The sequence below is a fragment of the Micrasema longulum genome, unplaced genomic scaffold (assembly GCF_059751315.1).
Source record: "Micrasema longulum isolate JH-2025_06_02 unplaced genomic scaffold, ASM5975131v1 h1tg000549l, whole genome shotgun sequence".
Classification (NCBI taxonomy): domain Eukaryota; kingdom Metazoa; phylum Arthropoda; class Insecta; order Trichoptera; family Brachycentridae; genus Micrasema; species Micrasema longulum.
Genome location: NW_028277745.1, coordinates 131708 through 158033, shown reverse-complemented (window position 1 = coordinate 158033; position 26326 = coordinate 131708). Strand labels below are relative to the sequence as shown.

Genomic DNA, 26326 nt, shown 5'->3' with positions numbered 1-26326 from the left:
ACTGTGTATGTCCCACACTCTATCTTTAGTAACTTTTCTTACTCTCAATCAGTATTCTTCCATACATTTTGCCAACACTGCTTAAAAGGCTGATTGCTCTATAATTTCCGCATTCCTCCCTAAAGCCTTTTCCCTTGCATAGAGGCATTACAACAGCCCTTTTGCAATCTGAAGGAGTGTATTCTTCCTCTAAACATCGGTCAAAAAGCTTGTGCAGCCATACAAAAGTAATTTGACCGCCATACTTATCTCTGTAGTCCATCATCTACATTTAAACTCACTTGAGAATATGTTGCGCTGCTTACATTTCTCGTGTGTTTCATACACCTTCTCAATTTTTTATTCCACTATCATGACTAAAAAAAATGTCCCTAAAATTTATTTAGGTATTTGGTAAATAATAGGAACATTTTTTTTTTTATTAAAAAGTTTATTTTAAAATGTTTTCAGACAAAAAAAATACGACAAGGAATCAATCTTCGTACTATTTTTCCTTTTATCTTTTTTAAACAGTATGTGAAATTGAATTGGATTTCGATTACCGATTATGTGTTTAATGATACCACAAGAATCGGTTCTATGTGCACCAATGGACTTTAAACATATCAGATTGTCGCATTTATTAAATATAATGAAATGTGTACCTAATGCGCGCATAATATGAGCAGCCTTGATATATGACACTAGAAGTATTTATGACTTTAAAACGCATAAATGCATGTGCACTTTCTCTAGTACTGGTTTTCAGTAGTTAACCTCTACAAAAATTATATGACTTTTTTCCGTTTTCTTGACATTGTTAAACATAATGTGTTGAACTTCTTGAATGACATCTTGCTGAATGTAAAATGGCTGTCTTGTGATTCAGTAAATAGGTTCAACGACCTAGACTGTAAAATATTGCCTACCGATAAAACAACTTGCTTCTATTTACCGTTTAAGTATCTGTGTTTGTTTTATCGCTCATTTTCCTCTCTTTAAATCACTGATTTAGCACTTTGAGAACATTGGATTCGAGACAGATAAATCATTAATATTATTTATGAAAGTAGCATTTTAAAATGATGATTTTGATAAATGAGTTTTATCACAGTAAATAGATTAATTGTTCCCTTAATCTATGTAATTGTGCAGTATGTAAATATTATTTTATTATAAAATGTAACAAAAAATAAAACTATGGATATAAATTCTACTTTTTATTTTTGTACATATAGAATCAAGAAAGTTCTAATTCTTTATATTTTAAGCGCCGGTGCCGTGGCGCAGTTGGTTAGACGGCCAACTGTGAAATTGGCATCGCGGGTTTGATTCCCGCCAGTTGCAAGAAAAAATCCATGAAAATTTTTTTTCTCAATTGGTCTGGGTGTTGTAATGTAATTTTCATTACCTCCTTCCATATCCCCTCTATCCCACCTGCTGACAAGCCTCTAAATAAAGGCTTAGCAGGTTATTCCATAACATTATTATTTTACAGTTAACAATTAAGTTTAAATTAAATGTTTTTTTAATCTGTAATTTTCTGTCGATTACATTTATCTATTTTCATGTTGTGAATTCCACCTTTTAATCATTATAGAAATATTATTTTGTGACGCCCCAAGAAGTAAATTATTTCATCGTTTATTCTGATTTATACAATTTTTTTTAACAAACAAACAAACAAATCATCACCCTGTTTAGGATAGAACACCACACTACTCTATGAAGGCCTCGCTTCTTATAAATATCTTCTCATACGCACATGCCGATTATTCCTATTTTCGACATGTCTAACTTCAAGTTAAAACCGGGTTGTGGTCCCGTGGCTCTCTCAGCGTCTCAGACTCACCGATCAAAGTTTGAACCCCCTTCTACCACAACTTGATTTCCATGTTCTAATAGCGGCTTATTCACGACTCTTTGAAAATAGTACACCAAAATCGAAATATTTGGGTAAATCATAAAAGCGCTAATATTTATTTTGAAAAGAAATTTTTTTTTTATTGGAGTTGGTCGTATTGTCTTCCTCGTTTTCTGAATCGTTCAATATTCGCATTGTAAGACGTTCTTTGGCTGTCAAACGCAGCATTCCTTTTTTTATAATGCTTCCTCCTAGCCTTGCGTAATCCACGGATCTCGACATTTGTGCACCTATCTTATACAGTTTACCACACATTTGCCTGAGAGCATTTTGACTGCATTCAGCCTACTTTTATCCTCGTTTTCTGATTTTATACATAAGGGTCGGCACAAGAAATTGGAAAAATGTTTTCAGCACTTTCTTATGCTGATTTATACATAAACTTCTTATTATTTAATATTTTCAGGGAAGGATCGGGTTCTCCGGCCGCTCTCAGTAACGGGTACCACTCCTCCACCAGCGTGAGCAGTGGGGAACGCAAGGGCTACAGTGACGAGGATACGCCACCGCCTGCCGCGCAGACCCCGAGTACGTTCAACTCTTTATCTATGTAAATTGGACGCACAAACCAAACTAAACGACTTAAAAACAAATTTAGAATCACTGTTTTTTTTTTATGAAAATTAATTTTATACATAGCAAACAAAAAATTTTAATATCAATATTAAATGATTACTAAACAATTATTTAAAAATTTATATTGTTTTACTCATAATTTAAAAAAAGTATATGCTTCGATAATAATTATATTCTTCGATTTATTTCTTATAAACCAACAATATCTGCAAAGTAGATGAGTTCTTCAATTATTGTTTGTTTGCAAGCATTTAGGCCTGATTTCAGTGTTGAATTACAACACCCAGATTTGAAATATTGACTCATATCGTGGTCTTACCGGGAATTGAACCTGGAATGCCCCGTATATTATGTGAGACCAGGGTCTTAGCTCATAGCCATCGCACAACAGTTGCCACCGTATAAAATGTATTGATTATTAAAAATCAGCTTAAAATTTTATATAAATAAATCAAAATAAAAACTGTTAAGAAAAAGCTCATATTTGATTGTTAAAATACAAATGTATCCGATATATTTGTTGTAAATCTTTTAGTTATTGAATATTTTGTTTGCAGCCAAGAGAGACAACGGCTACTCGCTTAGTTTCGGTACTGCCAAAAATTTCCTAGGAACTCCTCCTAAAAGGGGTAGTTACGAGACTAGTCCTACTGTTTCTCCTCTTCCTGGTAAGACATTTGTCTTATTCTTATCGAACATTGATTTATAGCGATACTTTCTATTCAAATATAATATAAAAACTTTCTTTTTTTTTTCATTTCTTATCTTTTACATTTGCTATATTCAACTTCATTTAAATTATTGTGTTAAGTGTAAACAATTATTTTGGTGTGTGCATAAGTGTCCTAAACTAATATACAAAGAAATTATCAATATTTATGTACATACTGTTTGTGTTTACCCAATAAAATAAATAAATCTATTTATTTTATAAATATCTTATTATTTATTTATCATAAATTTTATGATGATTATTGCTACAAATTTTGAATGTTTTTTTTAATTTTTTACTAAGTTTTACACCTGGTTATGTTATACAAATTTAAATAAAATTTTATAAATATTTTAAATAACTGTAACAAAACCATATCAACCGGTAATGATTCAATAATTTTACCAAGTAAAATCTATCAGGTGTCATTTAAAAAAATAAAATATTAGGTTGAGTGCACTTAAGCTCTTGAAGTAAAATTCTAACCTGCATTGAACGGAAATGTATTACACGAGGCAGAATAATTCATAGTAAATTTAAATTGATTTATTTATTATTGCTTGTGTATCATTTTTCATGTTGTTTTTTTTTTGCCCAAAGCGGTTTTCTAACTTCATTTTTGATATTTCTTATCTTTTTGAAATTTTTGATACCCATTCGCTGCTCCAGTTCTTGTATGTTCAATAGACCATTTTTAGCAAAATTGAGTTATGAATGCCAAAAGTTCATTATCTTATTACACGTCCATGTAGCTAAAGAATTATTATTTTTTCTGTTATTAAATAGTATTTTCAGTATTTTTTTAGTGCCAATCTCCATTTACTGATTTTTGTTATTTGACTTTAAAACAAAAAAAAATGTCTCTTGTAAAATTTGAAAAATGGTCTATTGAACATACAAGAACTAGGGCAGTGCGTTGTGTTCTTCCTGTAGCCTTTAATAAATATTTTTTTTAATCTGTAGCCTTTAATTATTAATTTTTTTAATATGTACCTTAAAGTAGCCATGGTCTTTGTAGGATTTTTTTGTTTATGTGATGCAAATTTAATCAAAGGGAGTTCCCTCCGGAATACTTTCAAATAAAGCTATAATTCGGATATTACGTTATTTACTTTATTATAAAACATACCATAAATATTATAATAGGTTAGTGCAAAAGTTTTTTTTTTTTTTTTAAGTGAATGAAAAAATTCGTTTTTCAAAAACTTTTATCACATTCATTATAAATTAAATACTGATCTTATTATTTACAGACTTATTCAGTCCATTCAACAATGGCAAACACATTTCCTTATAAAACATACAGGTACAATTAAAATAAAATACAACTAAAGAAAATTAAAGCTAGGATAAAAAATTCAATAATAATTACTACCTCTAGACAAGAACTACTATTAACTATTACTACCTCCTCTTCATAAGGACTGACCGACATAAGAATTAATGATCAGAAAAGGGTTTGTGCTTCACCATGACAATGTGGACTACATGTGGCAATAACAATGCCATAATAACGTTAAAAAAATCTAAAACTAATATCGTATATTAAATTTTGAACAACCCTAAATTCCAAAACATAAAATGTGCATGAGAGTGATTATATTGACTTCACGAACGGTATGATCCATAGTATTGTATACGTCATGTTATTGTAAAATTGAATGAAGTATAATTGCCTTTCAAGAGTATCCTAGCTGTTTATGATATTTAAGATGAATTATTTTGAGTTTTTGGTGTTTTGGATTAACAAAAATTATTGAATAACTTAAAAGGAATTTTACAGAGTCATATTTTGTAAAAAAAGGATTTCGATAAATTGGTATTTAGGATGGTTCTGAATTGAACAGGCGATATATTGCTTCCCAGTTTAGTGAGAATGTTATTTTGCGTAGTTTCTGACGAGACGTTTTCTGAATTCTCAGTGCCTATGTAAAATCAATTCACAAAAACCACCATTTTATCTCTAGCCTCTAAACCCGTTAACTACATAATAATACGCTGTATGATATATATTCTAATGCACAAAGTTCAAATAAGTTGAAAACCTTGACACAATATTGAAATGTATGTAAAAATTTGTTTTAAAAGTATTCAGTGTTTGACTACTTTACTTTGGTCAAGAACTAAAAATTAAGAATAAAATAAATATATTATCTTATTAATAAATAAAATAAATAATAAAATAAAATAAATAAATTTAAAAGTTGAAAATTTAATTAAGCTACAGCATTTTTACATTTTTTATGTCGATAATTAATATGTGAAAAATATTTTTTTTCAATTAGGAGGTTCAAAAATTCGTTTTCTTTTTAGCAATTAAAACTTCTTTGTTTTGCACAGTTTTGTAAAATATTTATTTGAATAAATGATTTATTGATGTTTTTACAGTAATCAAGGGTGGCTCTCCGCTATGTGGAAGTGCTCGTGATAAGTCTCCCGACAGTACCACGGCAGTGGGAGTACAGCAGGACCTGCCCGACTTCACGAGGTCAGTATTCTCTCTATACTAACAGTAAATTTTAAATATTTATACATAATAATTATTGGATTATAACAAGCAGCCTTTGCTGGATCTTTCTTAAAAAAATCGTACTATTACTCAAACTACAAAAAAAAAAATATATCATTGGTTTCACACTGGAATTGACAAAGCTATTCCATTCCATTTCCGTCAACCGGTTCAAAAACTGTTTGGATGTTTTTTTAAAGAAGAACACAGACAAAAAGCAGTACATGAGATATAGGCACACCAGTAAAGGGTGCCTGCATATAACAATTAATAATAATTTACTGAATGTTGGAGAAGAAGTTTTTCTTCGAGTTATGAACTAGGAAAGATGAGCTTCCAGCGATGATCCCGCTGATGGGTACTTGGCTGAAGTTCATACATCATAATGATCATTTAGGATCTTCTTTATCCCTAACAAGTCTTCTCTCCGTCATTCTTCAAATGTTAGTCGTGGTAGTAGTCCGAGGCAACATGATTGAACGAGATTGCTCTACCTACCGGGATACCCATTGGCAGGTTGGTTTTGCACCGTGGTAGGTAGAACAACCTGTGATGTCTTTGTCGAAAATAATTACTAAGCACAATAAGACCTAATTCATTCAGAATATCCAAATTACGTATGCGACCACCAATCAGTTGAAAAAAGTGAACACCCAAATGAATATCCCTCTTCTCTCACTTTGATCGGTACATCTTTGGACTTTCTTCAGTAAGTCAGTATAGGAACGTATTATGATGGAGTGAAAAATGTGTTTCCTTCCCCCTCCAGCCAGTATACAGAGATCCGCAACGGAGAGCAGAGACGGCGTTACAAGGCGGACTTCGCATCGCAGTACGAGCAGTACCGAGTGCTGCATGCGCGCGTGTGTGCTGTGACGCGTGTGTTCGCCCTCCTGGAGGAACGCCTTCGCGGGGAACCACCCGGCAGTCCGGGACACAAGGTACCCATTCCCGATAAATATGTATAGAAGTTTAAAAAAAAAAATAGCATCTATGAATAAAGTAATCGCTTACGGATCATGCTCCCAAACATTAATATTTTCTTTTCAAAACAATTTTTCCATCTATGCCTTAATGATATTCATCGTCATTATCATTTCCCTGTGTGCATAGTGTGTGCAGTGCTGTGCATAGTGCGCTACATTGGTGCTCCAATTGCAGCATATCTGGATCGTTTTTATTATGTGGAAGGTTATGAGTCTTACGCAGTAAAAATGAAATACTGCAGTAAAACCACCTCTAAAACCAATATTTCACATCCACCGAGCTAGGAATCTAACCCGGGACCTCGAGCATGGTAGGCAAATGCACCAACCACTACACTACGAGGCGGACATATCTCAACTAACACTCGTTCGGGATTCTGGTTTGATTACACAGAAAAATATTAATCTCTAAAAGTGATCCCCATATTGTTAATTTATTTATTTGAAATCTAACCTGTGATTACATTTGAATAAGCGAATGTATGTTTCTGTTTTATCAGGAGATCAAGAAGCAGATAGTGTGCGAGTACCAGCGCACGCAGAACGACGCGGAATACCAGCAAGCCACGGCTCACTTCAAGTACCTCCACCTGAAGTTGGCTCACATCAAACGACTGGTGATGGAGTACGACCGGCGCAGCAGCGACCACTGACCCCGCCCGCCGCCCGCTCCGCTACTTGTGATATCTCCATACCGGTCGTCCTCCTTCCCTCACTACCCGACCCGCAATACGCTCGCCAAGTTTCTCCCCTCCCCGTTACTGAGTACGAGCCTCGCGTATTAAGCCAAGAATGGAATTTTTCGGTGCCTCGAGAAGAGGGAGGAACGTCGCGAGATGACGAGCGACTGAAGAGTAAAAGGGCATTATGTTCCGTAAATTATTGTTACTCGTTAGTTTTGGTTTTCATACGCTCAGAATGAGGATTGTTAGTTTTCTCTTTGTTAGAATTTATTATTCCTATTTTTGATTGTTTGACTATTTTCTTACGTAGGTTAAAACAACGAGTCCTAGTTGTCCTATCGTCGCGCCGTTGATAAGTTTTACAAAGGTTCCCAGGCACCGCGGGGAATATAGAGCCACTTTATTAAGTACCTATTCTCCTCGCGGAATCTGGACAGACCCAATATGTCAATATGTGAGAGCGGTCGGATATACGGCCATATTCTAATATCCGGCAGTCCTCACATTCTGAACGGAAGTTATCTTCCAAATCTGCGCATTCTGTCCTTAAAGAAACCATCCCTAGCGCGATGATGAATCCATTTCCGGTCCATAATCTATAAATTTGCCATTTGCTTCGTTTAGAGTTTACGAAATGTTTTCTCTTCCCGTGTTAACTTTGCCAAGCTTTTCTCCGTCAAAAAGTCTCAGTGAGCGTCCATTTTAGATTACGCGTAATATTATTTACTGTTGTAGGAAATAGGATTTCCGAAAGATTCCGTTCACCGCGGGAGAATGATCCCGCGGCGCCAACAAGATCGATCAACGCCGATTAAAAATGTTTCGTATCGTCCGTTATCGGAGTACTAAAGCGTACCCGCGTAGGGGTATTAACGTAAAAAGACAAAATGTTTTATTACGAGACATGAACTTAAAATGTGTCTTCCGATCTGTGATTTGAATTTAGTTAATATTGGATGTCATCCCTTTTGATCAATTTACTGCCCATGATATTGGAAGAGTACTCATTTTCCTCGTCCCGGATGGGAAGTGTCGCGGTGGGAGGCGAGAGGGCGCGTGCGTGTGACGTACGGCCGCCACTCTCGCACTGACTTACGCTATGAATACTGACTTAGGCTCTGTAACCAATATACCTACTATTTAAGTTAGCTTTAAGAAACAAATCCGACATCGCTCGGTACCTTACGTTTTATTTGTTTATTTTGTTTGAAGAAAATCTAAAAAAAGACATAAAACACGAAATAATAAAAAAGATAGGGAATATTTGTAGTAGGAGTAATAATGAGCGGGAAGCGTGAGAGCGTGTGTGTGTACACTGTGTCACCGATCCCCCGCCCTGTATCATCATCATCATCACGCAGCCCGTTGTTATTTCATGACCTTTGTTTAATCCAGTCATTGTATTATTTTATAACCCCTGTTACTTTCATGCCAATGAAGAAACTACCATGACAATTGTTTATTGTTTGTTCGTGTCTCGGCTGGCACCATCTGCGGCCACCGGCACGCTTGTATAGTAATGTAATATGTACGCTACACACGATTGGTTCATGCGGAATATGGTTCTAGAAGGGAAGTACCAAGCTTCCCACTCTTGCCGACACGTATCGAGTAATGCATTATTTATTTTGTATATACGCATCTTCATCCGTGTAAGTCATCGCACAGTGTACATAAAGTTATGTTTGCGTAGTGCGGTAGTTTGTTATTGTTTATCTCGGGGGAATAGTGTTGTGACTGCCAGAAGACTATCCCAGGTGGCCTCCCTAGCATATCGGCTATGACGTATCCTAATCATAACACAATATTATAGGCAATCATTTTATAACTCAAATCTATTCTATTCTTATATCTGTCGGGACATTCGGTTAGCCAAAGCCTTCCGCAAACTAGAATTAAGAAATGTTTGGAATATATTAGTGCCTAAACGAAATTAAGTTGCCTATAATTTGTATAAGTCGATGTTGTCATTTGTAAGTTAGAGTAAGGTGAATTTTCTACGCATTCTGTTATTGAGGTTGAGCAATGTTTATTGTGTATTACAATTATTTATATACCAACGCAATAAGTTTCTCAAGTCGTGGTCTGATCACGGCGGGAGGCCGCCATTACCGTCGGCGTGGTGGAGTGCGTGCGTGTGCGAGCGAGCGCGTGCAGAGAGACAGGGACGGACGGAAGGGACCGACGTGTGACAAGTATTAACACGCAATAAACGTGCGCCACTTGGGATATAGAGTAATAGTGCCTGAGTTACTGCAATTAGAATATTGGAAAAGGGAAGAGAGATCCTCGCCTGTGTCGAGGACAAAATCCTAAATATTGTAATCTAAGTAATACATATGTGAAAAAGAAAATAAGAAAAAGAAAAAATAAAATTCTATACTTATATATGCATGCAGCAAAGAAACTATGGTTTTATTTTCCTCTTTACAAAACCCATCCAATCAAAGCATATTGTTTAATATTATATTATAACCTATCGTAAAAGCCGGATCACAAAACAAATTTTATGTTATTTTAAATGTTCAATTTCTTAAGATGGTCATGTTTTACAGTGGAAGTTTTTTGATCATTATTTCATAACAATAACCACAAAGGAGGCATTGAGAGCCATAGGATGGCTAAATTTGAGTTTCACAAAAAAATTATGCCGGAAAAACATAACCGCCAAATTTATACGAGCTGTCAGTTTACATAATTTATTTTCTTTTCATTTATGTTAAGAAATCTTAAAATTAACAGTCTCCCATTTTAAATTAAAAAAACAAGTCAAAAACTCTTAAGTTGCTCATGTTCCTCTGTGGCTTTCAGCGCCTTAAATAGTCAGCACATAATAAGGTTAAAAAGATTCATTATTTCTTTCTAAATAAATAATATATCTTCAAAATGTTAATTTATTTCTTTATCAAATCTGAACAAAATCATTGCTTACATAAATAATAACAATTCCTACCGAATAATATTATAATACCGATACAAAACATAATGTTATATTACATACATCGTGTTCTATTTTTAAAGATTTTTCCAAGAGTTATTATTTAAATAAATAAAAATGTTACAAAATAATGCAATTTTTTACTTGATTGTTGGCTTATTACTGATGTGTTAAGAAAATAAATCAAAGAGATGAAATAGGGTAAAGTTTGGGATTTTCCCATCTCTGCAGTAAGTTCGTAAGTACGAGGGTAGGTCCAAAATAGTAGAAGCATCATCTACATCCATCGATCTATTAATACACATTGATCCTGTACAGTAAAATATTGAAAAAAGTAGTGATATGAAAATGTACCCATAGTTACAGTTTGTTTGTTTATTTACAGACTCACAAATATAAGTTGGCAGTGGTATAAATGTGAAATAAATTTTTAATGTCAAGCTCACGTCACACCCGACTGTCAAAGAATGACTAAATAGGTGTTGGGCATCACTGAGCATTCGGGCTTCAGTTAGGTGTTATCATTTTTGAGGGCTCAAGCACGGCTATGTGTATTAATAGGTGAATGTTTACATCTGAGATGAGAATCCTACATCATTATCCTGGTATGTCAAAGGTAAGCGCAAACCCATCTTGCATTGGATCGGATTGGAGGTGAAACGTGGGTTCATGATTTGGGCCTAAATCGAAACAAGATCACTCAGTTTATTCCGGAGTACCACAGGGGTCAAACCTTGGTCCACTCCTCTTTACAATCTTCATAAATGATATCGCGAAGGTCATCAACTTCTCGTGATTTCTTTTATTTGCCGACGACTTGAAATTATTCCTTGAGATAGAAAACCCTGATATAAACAATATCCTAGACTGGAGTACTATCAACAAAAAGTATTTCAAAATGCGTAATTTTATCTTTCACTAGAGCATTGTGTACTGTATATCACAGATACACAATAGATGACCGCCAACTCATACGTGTTTCGACAATTAAGGATCTTGGGGTCATCTATGAAAGCAGATTGACTTTTCATGCTGACATCGAGAGAACATGTGACCTTGCACTGAAGATGTTGGGTTTTATTCTCCAAACTGGCAGGGTTTTCAATGATTCCCGTACACTCTGTGATATGGAGTCTGCACAATGTGAGATATTCTCTCATGTTGGAGAAGGTTCAGAAAAATTTCTGAGGTATCACTACATGAGGGAGTATGTTAATTGTCTGCGGCTCTATCCCGTCACATTCCTCTTGGGCATGCTTGTGACCGACAGTTGGCAACTTAGAAGGGATGGGTTCACACTGATAAGAGGTTTTATCAAGAAGTCGGCTATTTTAGAGAGTATCAATTTTTATGTTCCTGATGGTTATCTCTGACAGCGTCAGCACAGACTGTTTTACCTCCGGGCTTCCAGAACCAACCTGCCTATGGTTATGCTGATTGGAAGAACAGTCAGGCAGCTGAACATTTATCACTTTGGGAGATTGATATCTTTCACATCAGTGAAACTATGTTCAAAAGGCAAATACTCTTGCTATAGAGAGTATTTTAAGATTTTACCTTAATAAGTAATGTTAAATAAATTTATTTGAATTTGGAGATTTTATGCAGTGGCATAAATCGGGCACACCAACGCTGCTGTTTTTTTGTAATATAGATTCTGTTGATTGACTATAAAGAAAATGGAGTTACTATACAGTAGTGCAAAGATCCAAGATTTTTTACATATCGTTGTTGTGCCGGTAATATATTTTAAACATTAAAAAAAATTGTTCACTAGATTAGTTAGTAAAAAAACATTGGACCTTTCGATGATGGATGTTTTTATACATATATTTTTAAACAAATGGGAAAACTACATAATTTTATTTTGACATAATATTTAAGTATATTTTGTTGAAACAAAAGTATTAAAAAATTAAATTCACTTAACAGATACACGGATTCCAAACTAGTGGCGCGCCCCACACTGGGGGGCATAACGGCTCCAAAAATAAACTGAATATTTATTAAAGTTTACGTTCTTGTTATTAGAAAAAAACATTTTGATGCCAAAAACCCTGTGCTTATGCATAATATGTAATGGTACTGGGCAACCACAAAGCGTGATATGTTACGAGGTGATAAGTAACAATGCACTGCGGCTCATGCGACATCTTGAAACAAAACACAGCGCGCTAAAAAACAAATCAGAAGAATATTTTAAGATATATGTTAAGAAGTAAGTAAGAATATCAAAAGCCAAAAACTAAAACGATTTCAGACTAATATCGCTGTACGAGGGTTGCCCTTTATATTTCGAGGTTTATTATTTATTTATGAATGCCCAGAGGGCTCTTACAATATTTATTTAGTTAAGAAGTACATAAAGTAGTATAGCAATTAACATAAAATAGAATCTTAATTATTTCACTAATATGTTTATTTATTTATTTAATAATAAACGCCCAGAGGGGTCTTACAATATACAGTTAAAAGTACATATAAAATATCATAAAAAATAACAAAGATAAACTCACAACTATTACACTTAACATGCAATTCATTCAAAGAAAAATAAAAAAAATAAAGTGAAGATGAATGGCGAAACACATTAAATAGGGGAGAATTGAGGGGATGGCCATTCGATGGATAGGATAGCTAATTTGATAGCAGCAGGAGTGGTATGGAGCAAGTCCAACAGCTCAGCATAATTATTAGCTGTTCTGTGGATGCTCACTAGGGGAGGGGAGAATGGTGGGTAAAGTTTGACCTATTGTACTCACACTGGAACATGTGTCGGAGTCTGGTGGTCCTTGTGGGTAAACGAAAGTTGATCAGGGACAGTAATTTTGGGCAATCTATTATGGTGCATATCACTTTGTGCAATAGAGTGAGGTCAGCAGTTGTCCTTCTGGTGGAGAGCAATGGTAACCTCAACTCAGACATCAAAGTTTGGTAGCAAATTTAATTTATAGGTTTACCCTTTTTGAACTGTATGTAGCGTAAAAACTTCCGCTGAACTCTTTCCAAGTTAAAAGAGTTGCAGTTGTACAAAGGGCTCCAGACGGATGATGCATATTCCAGTTGTGATCGGACGAGAGCACAATACAGAGATTTTATAAAAACGACACTACTAAGTTTGTCTGATTCCGGATAATGAAGCCCAGCATCTGCATAGCCTTATTAGCAATTGCCATTCTATGGTGCGTAAAGGTTAACTTTTCATCAAAAGTTACCCTAAGATCTCTGATTTGTGGAACAGTAGTTATTAAAGTGTCGTTAATGGAGTATGATGTTGGAATGAGGTTTCGTGAACGACAAAAAAACATGTGAAAATATTTGTTTACATTTAAAAACAAATGGTTGGATTCACACCACTTAAGATGTATATTGATGTTCCCTTGAAGGTAAAGTACAGTCATTTGTGCAATTTATTTCTCTAAATAGCTTCAAGTCATCAGCAAATAGCAAGAACTCTACATTAGAAAATTGTGAGGGTAGAATGTTAATAAATAGTACAAAGAGAAATGGAACAAGATGAGAACCTTATGGCACCCCCGATCTAACTGAAAATTCATAAGAGCGATAGCCATTTAAATGTATAGCAATTCTCCTATTGCTAAGATAACTCTTGAGCCAGTTTAAGATAGTCCCACAAATTCCTAGTGCTTCTAATTTGGCTGCAAGTATAGTATGGTTTACCTTATCAAAGGCTTTAGAGAAGTCTGTATATATTGCATCGACTTGAGATTGGGCTCGAGATAAAGGCTTGTATTATAAATCCTCATATAAAAGAAGGTTTGTAGTGGCACTATATGCTTAAAGCTAGAGGAGATTTTATTTAGCACAATACTCTCAAACAGCTTGGGTAAGGTTGAGAGTAGCGTAATGTTAATTATTATACAAAAAAGGAAATAAGTAAAGATAAAAAGAAATCAAAAAGAGGAGAATTGAGGGGACGGCCATTCAATGGAAAGGATAACTAATTTAATAGCAGCAGGAGTGGTATGGAGCAGTAAGTAGGATTTGGCAACACTGGTTCTGCTATCTGGGAACTGACTCATCTATCGTAGACTTTGGCATTTTAGAAGCTATATTTACTCAGAAAGTTTTTTTACACAGTCACTATTTTTAATTATTATATATTTCAAAATTTGATATCAGTGCAAAAATGGAATTAAAACGTGAACATTTTCGTGTGATTATTTTTTACAACTTTAGACATGGACTAACTCAACAACAGCGCATTGATGAACATAATTCAACTTCTGACGATGAAGCACTATCAAGGACCAGTATTTATCGATGGTATACAGAATTCAATTGTGGCCGCAGTTTGCTCTACGACGAATTTCATGAAGGTCATCCAAAATCGGTTGTTGTTCCGAAAAACATCGATGCTGTGCATCAATTGATAATGGAAGATCGTCATTTGACTTACCGTGCGATTCTGGCGTCCTTGGGCATTAGTGGGACCAGCATACATTCAATATTACAGGAATATATGGGGTCAAAAAGATTTGTTAGCGTTGGATTCCACATAATTTGACAATCGTTCAAAGAATGGCTTGTGTCAAATGGTCGAAAGAAATGCTCAGAAAATATGATTATGTGCTTCAAAAAAAATATCTAGAACATTGTGACAGGTAACGAATCTTGGATAAATTCATATGAGCATGAAACGAAACAGCAGTCGACGGTATGGGTGTTTCAAGATGAGCAAAATCCAACAAAAGTTGTTCGCGAACGAAGCACTTCGAAACAAATGGTCACCCTTTTCTTCGGAAAAACTGGACATGCCGCAACCGTACCTTTGATGAAATGTATAACAGTCAATTCTGAATGGTACACAACCATTTGTTTGTCAAAAGTCTTCGCAGAAATAAGTAAAACCAACTGTCGACAAAAGATTATTCTCCACCACGACAGTGCGAGCTGTCATTCATCAGCTCAAAAATAGAATATTTAACCGGTCAAAACATCTAATTAATGATCCATACGCTGGATAGTCCTGATTTGGCACCCAATGACTTCTTTTTATTCCCTAACATCAAAAATAAATTGCCAGGTAAACATTTATTGGCACCTGAAGAAGCGGTCGATGCGTTCCAAATGCATGTTTTGGAGGTACTTCAAAAATTGGTCCAAACGGATGTAAGTGTATTAATCATCGTGGAGAATACTTCGAAAAACAATAAATAAAAAGTTTTTTTTACTATAATCCAGAAATATAAAAGGCAACCCTCGTATCCTACATGCCAACAGGTAAATGCATTAAAGCATCTTATGAACTTTCACTGCTTATAGCCAAAAACCCGATACCTCATACTGCTGGTGAGACCCTCGTGAAACTTTATTTATTAAAAGCATATATTTGTGAACGTAGTGTTTTAACTCTGTTGGGAATAAAGACAAAACAAAGAGACTACATATTGAAAATGATCTCCACTGCGCGCACTGACTACTACGAAGCAAAGGATTCACCAATTGGTTAATTAAGTGCAGTTAGTCAGCATCATTTAGAAAAGTTCATTTTTTTGTTGACAGCTAGCTTCTGGATTTTAACTTTGAACTGAATTCATCTCGTCCTTCTACATTAAAGGGAGGGTAGTGGTAGTGATTTATTTTATAAGTAATCTACAGAAAATGTTCAATAATTTGTACCTACATACAAGTACATAATATGTAATATAATTGTAAACGACTATTGTTCGCCAGAGCTCTCACTAATTATAATGATAAACTTGAAAGTTTATTATTTATCTGTCATTTGATTAAAAATAAACACGCCCATTATAATACTTAAGCCGCTGTTCTAAAGAACTACTAAAGGGGTACTCTTAAAAGTTTGCTTTCGACCTAATAAAACTCGGCCGAAACCAAGTGCGGGTTATCATTAGAGCCTTTTGAATGACCACCTTTCTAAAACATCTAGATGTAAGTTGTGCAGTGCAGATGATGGAACACCTATACACATTCTATGTGAATGTGATGCTTTACATCACAAGACTTACACAAGAAATTTGATGTATAATAAAAGCTGATATTTGTTTTTTCCGGAACATCATTAATAAATATGGCTACCACTGTCTTGTAATAATCATCGCTAAACGGTGACAATGGCATTATAGTCACCGCATCCAATATTCAGTCCTGACACACAAAGCCAAATTTAGAAAGAAAACAACCGCATAGAATACTTGGTGGAACGAGGGGGAACATTTCAAATAGGTGAGGCGGTATCCATATTATATATTAAAGGACAGTAAACATACTTAGTAATGTGTGCGTTGGCTGAAGTTGCTGGACGCGCCTCCCTCTCGCGTCACCGATGACAGTAATAATTTTTTCAGGAAATAAAAGAAATAGCGGTTTTTGAGGGAGTTTATTTTTTACTTTATATTAATAACGGGGTCACTCTCTCATCATCTTCTCCTTCTGGCGGGCCAACTTCTTCTTGGAGAGCTTCTTCTTAGCGGGCTCATCATCGTGCGCTGCCTTGGCTACTACCTCCTCACGTTCAGACAGGCAGACCTCGATGTGACAGGGGGAAGACATGTACGGGTTGATGCGACCGTGGGCACGGTACGTCCTCCTACGAAGGCACGGCGCGCGGTTCACCTGCAACAATCAAATTACATTTCCATATGTACTGTTTCTTTTTTTGTTCAAATAAGTCAGGGCATTTATAAGGTTTTTTTACAGACTAACAAACTGCAAAACTTTAAAATATCCTTAGATAATTTTTGCATAATCATTTTATAATTTTGGAATCATGAATTCTCAATATGTATTCTTATGTAATTGAATGCATATATTAATTAAAGGTAAATTATAAAATTTGGTGCCCTTCAGCCAGCAAAGCGGGTAAGCATATTGTTTGTTACATTTGTGTAGTAATGCAGACTATAATAATTGTCAAATAAATAAATTTGTACTAAAGCTACTTACTAAGTTAATGTTTTTTTTGTATTCAACGTGTTAAATCAGACATAATATAATATTTATAATATATTCCTTTACACATTCAAAGTAAATTAAAAACCGGGTTTTGATCAAGAATATACTGATTGATTGTCAACTATATGATTGTCAAGAATATACTATCACTAGAGAAAGGCGTTTTGTTTTTTATAAGAGTAGCAATAACAGTTTTCTGTTTCACAAATTAAGCTGTTTCGTGATAAAAAAATATACTAAAAACACTGCTTTAGTGAAATGCGGGTTTTTTAAGTTCTCAATTCAAGTATATAAAATCACTTTATTTGGCATCTTATCGACTTATAATAAATTGAATGAAAGTTTTTTTCCGTTGCTCAATTTCCGTTAATAAAGAAACAGAAAACAACTCATTTCCAAAAATGTTTTTTTAAATTATTATTTAATGCATTTTATAGGATCCTTATTTTATGGAATAACATTAATATTTTTTAGGCTAAAATTTTTATTATTTGAATTTATAGACCTTTAAATTCACAAAATGACATTTCAATGAGGAAGTTCAGTGTCTTTATTTTTTATTTTTTTAATAGAACTAAGCCAAAAAAAAAAATCTTTTTTTTAAAAATCATATCAGCGCTACGATTTATAAAAGTTTTGTATTTCTGAAATAACTCCACGTGTGACGTCAGAGGTTGTTCACTGTTAGTTCTTCCCATTGGTCCGTTTGCGGTAAGCTAACCGGATATCCTTCACAGCTGTCACATCATTGGTTGGTTCATATGAACCAGTGACGTCAATCAAAGTAGTGCATTTTTATTAAAATATTTTTTATTATTTTTTTGTACATTTTCAAGAAATTTTGCAATACAATTTAATGCTCTAATTTTTACCGCACGCAAGAAAACATTTTTGTATCCAATTTCCCGTAGGGCTGAAGTTCCTCATTATATACATAATTATGTTTTCATTCTGTATATGTGTATTATATATTTAAAATAAAGGAGAAAAAAAGGATAATTTAAAAGAAGTTGTGAGCTGATTAAGTGCCTCATTACTATATGTGAATTCTGTTAGTTTTGTATGGAAAATGAATAGTTAGCTCAAAAATTTAAAAAATAACTCGCAGTCAAATTAAATGAGGTTTCTTTGGAAGACAGTTTTTTTTTTTAAACGGAGTAGGCTCTTTTTAAAGCAGTGCAGTTTCCAATTTTTTTTTTAACGCCTTGAAGGTTACAACTGTTTATGACACTATTTCAGTTTAATTTGCTTCTCCGTTGTAGAAACACCTTCAGTTTCTGGCATTTTTTATAACGGTTAGGACTTTGTGCTGTTTAGAGTTTCATTTCCAACAGATACAGATGGACAAGGGCACGGGACTGCGCGGGTGTGGGGTGGAGTGGAGACCGACCGGGGAGATTTTATGATGTGTGTGTACTTCTTCCTCGGGAGATTATAATACGAGTAGGTAGGTATTATGGATAAGGATTTGAAGTTAAGACAGAGCGCAGCGTGGCGGTGGACTGGACTTTTTTGTGCGAAGCGAAATGTTTTTTTTTTATTTACTTCTGCGCCCAGTGATTTAGTTTTTTATTGATATTTCAACGATTTAATTTATTTTTGTGAAGCTGTTTTAGGTGTTTCGGGAGAGTAACTGTTTTAAAACAGCAGTCACATTATTTTTACCACCTCTATCAACCACAACTAAATTTCCATTTTCTAACATCGAGTATAACAACTAGTGCACTTAAAATACCACCAAAAAAGACATATTTGAGAAAATTATAAGAGGGCAAATATTTATTTTAACTTACAAAATAAATATATAGAAATAAATTTGTAATAATGATAAAACGCTTCAATAGCTTCACTGTTTATAAAACTATCAAAAATACAATTGATATATTCATATTTATCTTACCTGCCTACAAGAGATACAAGAAAAATGATTTGTTGTATGTCCCTACACTCAATATTATGTATTGTTTTCTTATAAAATAATAATAAAGCCTACATATATTTTTAATCAATTTTAACTCGATCACGGTTATGCCGGTTACAGAGGTCGAAATTGTGTCTCTAATTTAAGGAATGCCCGGCTATAGCCGTAGTTCAAAAGACATTGGTAGTGAAGAAATGGCTATAGCCTATGAGAAACTGAAAAAAAATATATATGGCAGAAGATAATGTGACCTTCTAACATAAAGAACAGCCGGCAACAAAAACAAGTTTATTGCAACAGAGGGAAAACATTTTTGAGATGAAAATATAGAAGTCCAGGCATATTAGGCTTGTGACAAGATTGACTTCAAACCATTAACTACGGTCCAATCGGAAGTGAAATATTTTTGAAAAAAGTACATTATGTCCATGCAAGTGGATCCTATAAGCCCGCGGACTTAAAAAATATGCTCTTGATAAATTTTGATATGAAATGTAATCGTTATGTTAGTTCTTAACACACTTTATGGGGGAAAGGTAGTTCTACCCGCATGCCCCACTGGTGCTTATCCGCAGGAAGGGTAGAAATACCCGCAACGCCGGCTCAACTTTAAAGGAGGGCAAGGTAGATCTACTCGATTATGTCAATGCTTCAAGATGCACTAAATTACACACACACACACACCTTTAAAAAGTAAGATAAGTTGTTGTTTCATTTACGTACACACATACTCCCGCACAGCTCTCAGTAGAAACACAATAGCTTGTGCGTAAGATGATTTGTTAAGTCAATGGGTTGATGAATTGTATCCGTATTATTTTCCACACATTATTATATGATGGGTAAGCACAAAGGCGACATTTTCAGACTGATTTATTTATGGTGTGGCTTGTCATTAGTTCATCGTTCAGCGAATGCGAATATAGACAAATACCAACATATTTTTGTAATATGGATTGTCATTAGTTCATCGTTCTGCAAATGCAAATATAGACAAATAATACCTATACATATTTTTATAATATAAACTGTCATTAGTTCATCATTCTGGGAATGTGGGTATAGACAAATACCTATATATTTTTTTTATTTATTCAAATATATTTGGTTTCTATTCTCATCTCTTTTTATATTATCATATGCAGTACATGACGAGCGTATATTCAAAAATGTATTAAAAAATAACTAATATTTTATGATTTTTGTAGTAATTATTTAATTTTTCTCTGATTTTTGTCTGTTGCATTGTAGCGAAGCCCGCATGAATTTGTTAAGATTTTATAAACTAACTAAATAAAGCAGAATGTCAACGGCAATTCATCACTGTGTATGTATCATCACTGGCTAAGTTATTCAGATATATCAGTCGGCAGTAAATATATTTAAAATATTGTATGTTAAAAAAAAAAACACTATACATTAATGTAAAGATTTAAATGTTAAAAAAAAAAAAAACATTTATCTCAAGTGGGATAAATTTGCGTCGACAACAAATAAATAAGATATATTACATATATGATGGAGGAAGCTTAGTCTTTAAATTTCAATGGATCAAAAATAGCATTTAATGCAATAATCTTTACATGGGACAATTTATTATATAGATTTCTACTGAACATACCATCCGAACAGCAATACTCTTGATTTATTATTAACAATTGATATAGAAAACACATTAAGGCCCCATAACAAGAGACCTCAGCAAGAATAAATAATTAAGATTGTTTACATAATACAATTTAAAATTATGCTTTACCTAATTATTATGAAGGAATCACTTTTTTTTTTTTAATCCCAAAAACACTATACATACCTTATTACTTGATTTAATGCATAATGTATCACTGAAAGAACCGCAAAAAAACACTTATTGGCCACAATATTATCACATCCCACACACATGATGGGGTCGCACTAAGGTATGTTGGTTTCACAAACCTGAATATGATCGATGACCAGCCTGTCAATGTCTAATCCCTTGTGGTCAGCGTTGGATTCGGCATTCCTCAGAAGCTGCAGAAGGAACTCGGCGGACTTCTTCGGCCACCTACCCTGAGTAGTCCCAAACTGTTTGGCTTGAGCACATCGTCCAACTCCGCCATTGAACCTCCTGAATGGGATGCATTCTTTTTTGTCAACCACATTTTTCAGGTACTTAACTGCCCGGCGGAGTGGCATCCGCTTAATGGCCATGGCGGTCTCGTGTGTGTTCTGAAAACAAATCAAAGTTATGGCCATTACCACTCAAAAAACTTAGAACTGTCACTAACATTTTTCAAAACAATGACTACCTTAAAGTGAACCCTCAAGTTGGAGCCGCGCGCCTTGCACGACTTGGCGGGGTTGTCGGGCTCTCGTGAATAGCGACCCATTTTTCTAGAACATAAAAATATAATATAGACAAACTGACATTAGGTACTAACGTGGACTCGACTCGCGGTAATGTTCTCATGGCACATATGACGAAAATATCACGAGGAAAATCGAAAGAATGGTACAATTGTACAATTTTCATAGAATTTCTATTTGTAACGTAATTAATCCGCTAGATGCAAAAAGATTTTAAACGAAACATCGTCATAACCTACCACTCAGAATGGGTATTTACCGGAAAAGAGTATAAGGTGAAGTTAGTTGCAATGTGCTAGCAAAATAATTTTATGGCTTATAAATTATCATAGAATCGAATTTACGAGTATCTACTTACACCTACAATTTTATTTTATTTTGCAGAATCGAATATCACAGAATTTATCTTAATATAATCATAAATTAACGGAAAGGCTAGAAATGCTAAACGGCTGAAAACTAGAAACGTAATCTCAAAATTTAGAAAGATAAATTAGTAAGGTAAGCAATTTGTTTGTCTTCGCTGTGTGCAATATTATTCGGTTTATAATTAAAATAAAATCATATGTGCAGTACCAATAATTTGAGATTTTACGAAATGGTGCTATACAAGTTAACAAAAATAATAAGCCGCGGAATCGTCCAAGGTGTTGCGATAAATTAAAATATTTTATTTTTCCGGAACTCAATTCAGGAACAAAAATTAAAATAGAACACAGTTTTTTGACACAATGTCAAAATCTTTATGCGAGAGGTAAACTACGGTAACTCCAAGTATAATGAAATTGAGATGACTCTATGTATAGTAATGATACTATGTCGAAACTAAAAATTTTGCGTCCTTTATTATATGGTAAACAGCATTAACTCTTATTTCTTTGATAACGAAGGAAATTTATTTATTATTTATTGTGATTCCGCACCGTATTAAAGATAGTAAGAAAACATACGGTGCTCCCAATCATTTTTAAAATATGCATTTTGTAATGTGCATCAATATATTTTAGAAAGCTAACTTACCTTAAAGCCACGTATTAAAAAATACAAGACGTTTAAAGTATAGAAAATCACTAATTAACTCGTTTGACCAAAATGGAATGAACAACTAGGCTTAGCGATTTATTCCAGCCTGAAACCACCTTGCTGGAAAAAAAGGTTTTCTTGGGATTGAGGTGGAATCAAGGACGACAGAGTTTCCAGTTATGATCCCGTAAAATTGGGTGGCAAATTGATTGATACATCTCGTGTAGGGGACAGTCATAGTTATAATTCGGTATCTCATACAATTCTATTCAGTCCCCTATTTCGTCGTTTTTCCAATGATGTAAGTCCCAGTGCTTTTAATTACCGTGGTCGGTCATCCTTTTGAGTAATTTGGGGATTTTGTAGTACATCTTAGGACTTTTTTAGTAACTCGATGTGTTTGGTAAAATAGGAATTTCGTACTTGATATCCATACTACAGTTAAGGTTTTACGCAGGTCTTGTATATTTTAAGAAACATCTCTGGAGTAATATTTTCGAATACATTTTTAGTAAAATAATTATTGACTTGAATGTTATTGATTAAAAGTTTTTTTTTCAAACGAAAATCCTTTTGCATCTTTAAATCGAATTCCATTTGAAAATTAAGGATAATTTCTATAAAAGAAATAATTAAACATTAATTTATTAAAAATATTTATCAAACGTATATTTAGGTATTGACTTTAGCTCTTACGGTGATTAGTGGCTTTCATCCTACTATATACTACTATTTATTACTGATTATGATCAAATAATTATAATCAACGGTTTTTATAATAACTGTGACGCTAAAATTTGAACTTTCATTTTTATTATCGAAATGTATGCCAGGATGTGTGACACGGTCCATTCTCTCTGCCTACCCCTACGGGGAAATGATGTGATTTTAGAAGTAGTACTAAAATACAAAGTAACACAAAATTAAATATATCTACATACGTGTATTAGTTTTTATAAGTCATGTAAATAAACATAACTTATAAAAACTAATAAAAAGTTAAAACGAATAAAAAACTAATAATAATAATATTGAGTAAAATGCAAAATATATTAAATATTCCATAAATCACATTTCAATTATCATTTCAATTATGTTTTTGTATATATATTTTTTCTATTGATTTCAATGATACTATTATTTAGTTGTTTTTTTCAGTACCACTATATTTTGTTGATTTCAATGATACTATTATTTTGCATATTTGATTATGTATCTCATATATCCAAATTTGTATAATTTATATTGAAATGTTTTTGCCTGATTATATTTTTTAAATTGTATTCTTTGGAATTTCATTATTTATTACTTATACCTCGTTTTACTCGATTGTTATTCTATTGCATCACATGTCATTATAATTTAATCTAATTAATTTTATTGTGTATTTTTTATTATTAATTATTATGGCTTGACACGAGCACAGCCAAAAAAGCCTTAATATGTTCATCTTATTTAAACGAGTGTAATTTTGAATGTATAAATAAATTATACAGTATATAAGTCAAATTGGAGAAATCAAAATTAACATTTTTTAAAAGAAATATTTGGGTTTTTAGGATTTACCCAAATATTTTTTATTTTGAGGGCTATTTTAACGATTTGTAAATAACTCACTATTAAAAAATGGGAATGAAGTTGGGGTAGAGTGGGATTTGAACCACCGGCCTTTGGTCCGTGAGTCCGAGACACTTGATACAAGACCATAACCCGATTCTAAGATGCAAAATAAAAAATATAAGATGCAAAAAAAAAAAATTAATACCCCGTTTCTAACTACTTACCATTTATTTTATTAATGAAACAAATCATGATTTAATTAGTTACAATAAATTACCACATAGTTAGGAAGTACAAATCGGGCTAAAAGGTTTACACTTTCGGGTTTCCTAAATTTACAAACGTCAAAAATGCGACCCTCATGAGCCGTATTTTTTTTTCAGCCTTCAGCCTCGAGTATATGTGGTGTTGGAAGTAGCCCATAGACAGTTTTTTGTGTTTCGTTTTTTGTGACATTGTTTATTCTGAACCTGCCACCTATTGAACAAAATTTGAACGATTTTGAAAAAACTGCTCTCACTGTAATCTGTTTTAATATTTGTAATTCACTGGTAGAGATGGCGGTATTTTCACTAAGTTTTACTTAAAATGTCATTCTGACAGGTGGCGCGGAACAGCTGATGCCGTAGTGTTTGTTATTATTTACAGATACCCAATACCCACTACTCGACGATACTAGTTTAGTAAAACACGCGTTCTTTTCTTTGCACGCGTTGTCATAACGGTACTTATGCGTATATAATATAATAGTAGCTATAACGACGGACTTTTCAAATACGCAAGTTTGCGCGGATTATTCATAATTCATTCATAAGTCATAAAAGCGTGTCATTTCTTCACGCTTATTATGATATCAGAAAAAACGGTAACGAATACGTTTACTTAATAATATACTCAATTATTTTAATCTTGGAGTGTTTTATAAAGTCATTATTTTAACAAACGAAAAAAAACATTGCTGGGACCATGCATGTTTTTCGTTTTGTTTCTTTTTTTGGTAGGTTGGTAGGTAGTAGGTACCTTATGTACTGTCAAGCAGAGTTGATGAAAATCGGGGTCCTTGCGTTGTAGCGCAAGTATTGCGCATGCGCGATGCGCGTCGTAAAATGTTCACCAGCTAACTCCCGCGCTTTGCCACGTCTTTGCTTGGCGCCAAAATGTTATGCAGTTGGTTTATAAAAAAATATAAACACACATACATACATAATACCTACCCACAAATTTAAATACTTGTTGTCTCTATATTATAATGTACCCATTATACGAAGAAATAGAAAGAAATTCGTTTGACCTACCATTTCACGTTACAATAATAATCGACAATAATTATTTTTCACGTAAGCCGAAATACCTAATAAGTGAATTAGTAAACCATTGAATTACATATTTTTTCGGTTTAAATTAGAATTTCGAATAACAGTAATTCGCATATTCCGAATTTTTTAAAAATGAATTAAATTCTATTAAAAATACCCACCCACTACAATTTTTTTTCATGTATTTTCTTTGCACGGTGGCACAAAAAAAATCACCGCAAATGAATTAACACACAAATAAATTATGCAAATAAATCTAATAATTTATACTGATTTTTCACCAATAATTATCGGCCTCCATTGCGTAATGGCTAAGACCCTTGCCCCACGCATTGAAGGTTCTGAGTTCAATTCCCGATGAGATCATAAAATTAAACCAAATAAACAAACCATCACGCTGTTTCCCCGCAGGGGTAGGCAGAGAGGATAGAACGCCATAAACAGTCTATCTTGGCATACAGACCTCGCTTCCTCTACATAAATACATCTTCTCATGCACGCACGAGAAGATGTATGAATGAGATTATTCCTACTTTTGACATGTCAATCTTCAAGTATTTGATGGACTTGATCGTGCCATGTCTTTCTCGGTCTTCCTCGTTTTCTGCATCCATCAACATTTGCATCGTAGATCCTTTTAGCCGTTCTTTCGCTGTCCATTCGCTCTACATGTCCAAACCAACGCAGCACCCCTTCTTGATTCTGTCAATTATGCATGTCTCAGCCTTACACACTTCACGGATCTCGAGATTTGTGCACCTATCATACATCGTTTTACCACACATTCGCCCGAGGGATCGCATTTCGACAACATTCAACCTACTTTTATCATCATTTTTCCAATTCCATGCGTTATATAAGTTATCCTTTGTAACGGAAGTATCCAGACTAAAATATGTTTTATGCAACTA

The 26326-nt window shown here is 33.9% G+C and overlaps 2 protein-coding genes across 3 annotated transcripts in view; one reads left to right on the top strand and one right to left on the bottom strand.

The window, feature by feature from the left end:
* The window catches only part of Su(Tpl) (Suppressor of Triplolethal), a 120820-nt gene extending 111044 nt beyond the window's left edge, over positions 1-9776 (top strand). For both annotated transcript variants that reach the window (XM_088227964.1, XM_088227963.1), the window contains exons 9-13: positions 2310-2431; positions 3037-3147; positions 5580-5679; positions 6470-6641; positions 7187-9776. In XM_088227964.1, coding sequence (XP_088084090.1) covers positions 2310-2431; positions 3037-3147; positions 5580-5679; positions 6470-6641; positions 7187-7339 — 658 coding nt within the window. In that variant the 3' untranslated portion in view covers positions 7340-9776. The remainder of the gene's footprint in view (positions 1-2309; positions 2432-3036; positions 3148-5579; positions 5680-6469; positions 6642-7186) is intronic.
* Positions 9777-16656: 6880 nt separating this feature from the next.
* On the bottom strand, positions 16657-21782 carry RpL17 (ribosomal protein L17). Its single transcript, XM_088227981.1, has 4 exons — positions 21756-21782; positions 21459-21543; positions 21106-21378; positions 16657-16907 (listed from the first exon to the last, which is right to left on the bottom strand). The coding sequence occupies exons 2-4, from the start codon at positions 21537-21539 to the stop codon at positions 16701-16703; spliced, it is 561 nt and encodes a 186-aa protein (XP_088084107.1). The 5' UTR covers positions 21540-21543; positions 21756-21782; the 3' UTR covers positions 16657-16700.
* Between the last annotated feature and the right edge of the window lie 4544 nt (positions 21783-26326).

Excerpts from the sequence above, each read along its gene's own strand:
- RpL17 (XM_088227981.1), bottom strand. The coding sequence starts at position 21,539 with ATGGGTCGCTATTCACGAGAGCCCGACAACCCCGCCAAGTCGTGCAAG. Across the intron at positions 21,379-21,458 it reads ACTTGAGGGTTCACTTTAAG|AACACACACGAGACCGCCAT; the intron begins GTAGTCATTGTT and ends ATTTGTTTTCAG. Across the intron at positions 16,908-21,105 it reads TGGTCATCGATCATATTCAG|GTGAACCGCGCGCCGTGCCT; the intron begins GTTTGTGAAACC and ends TGATTGTTGCAG.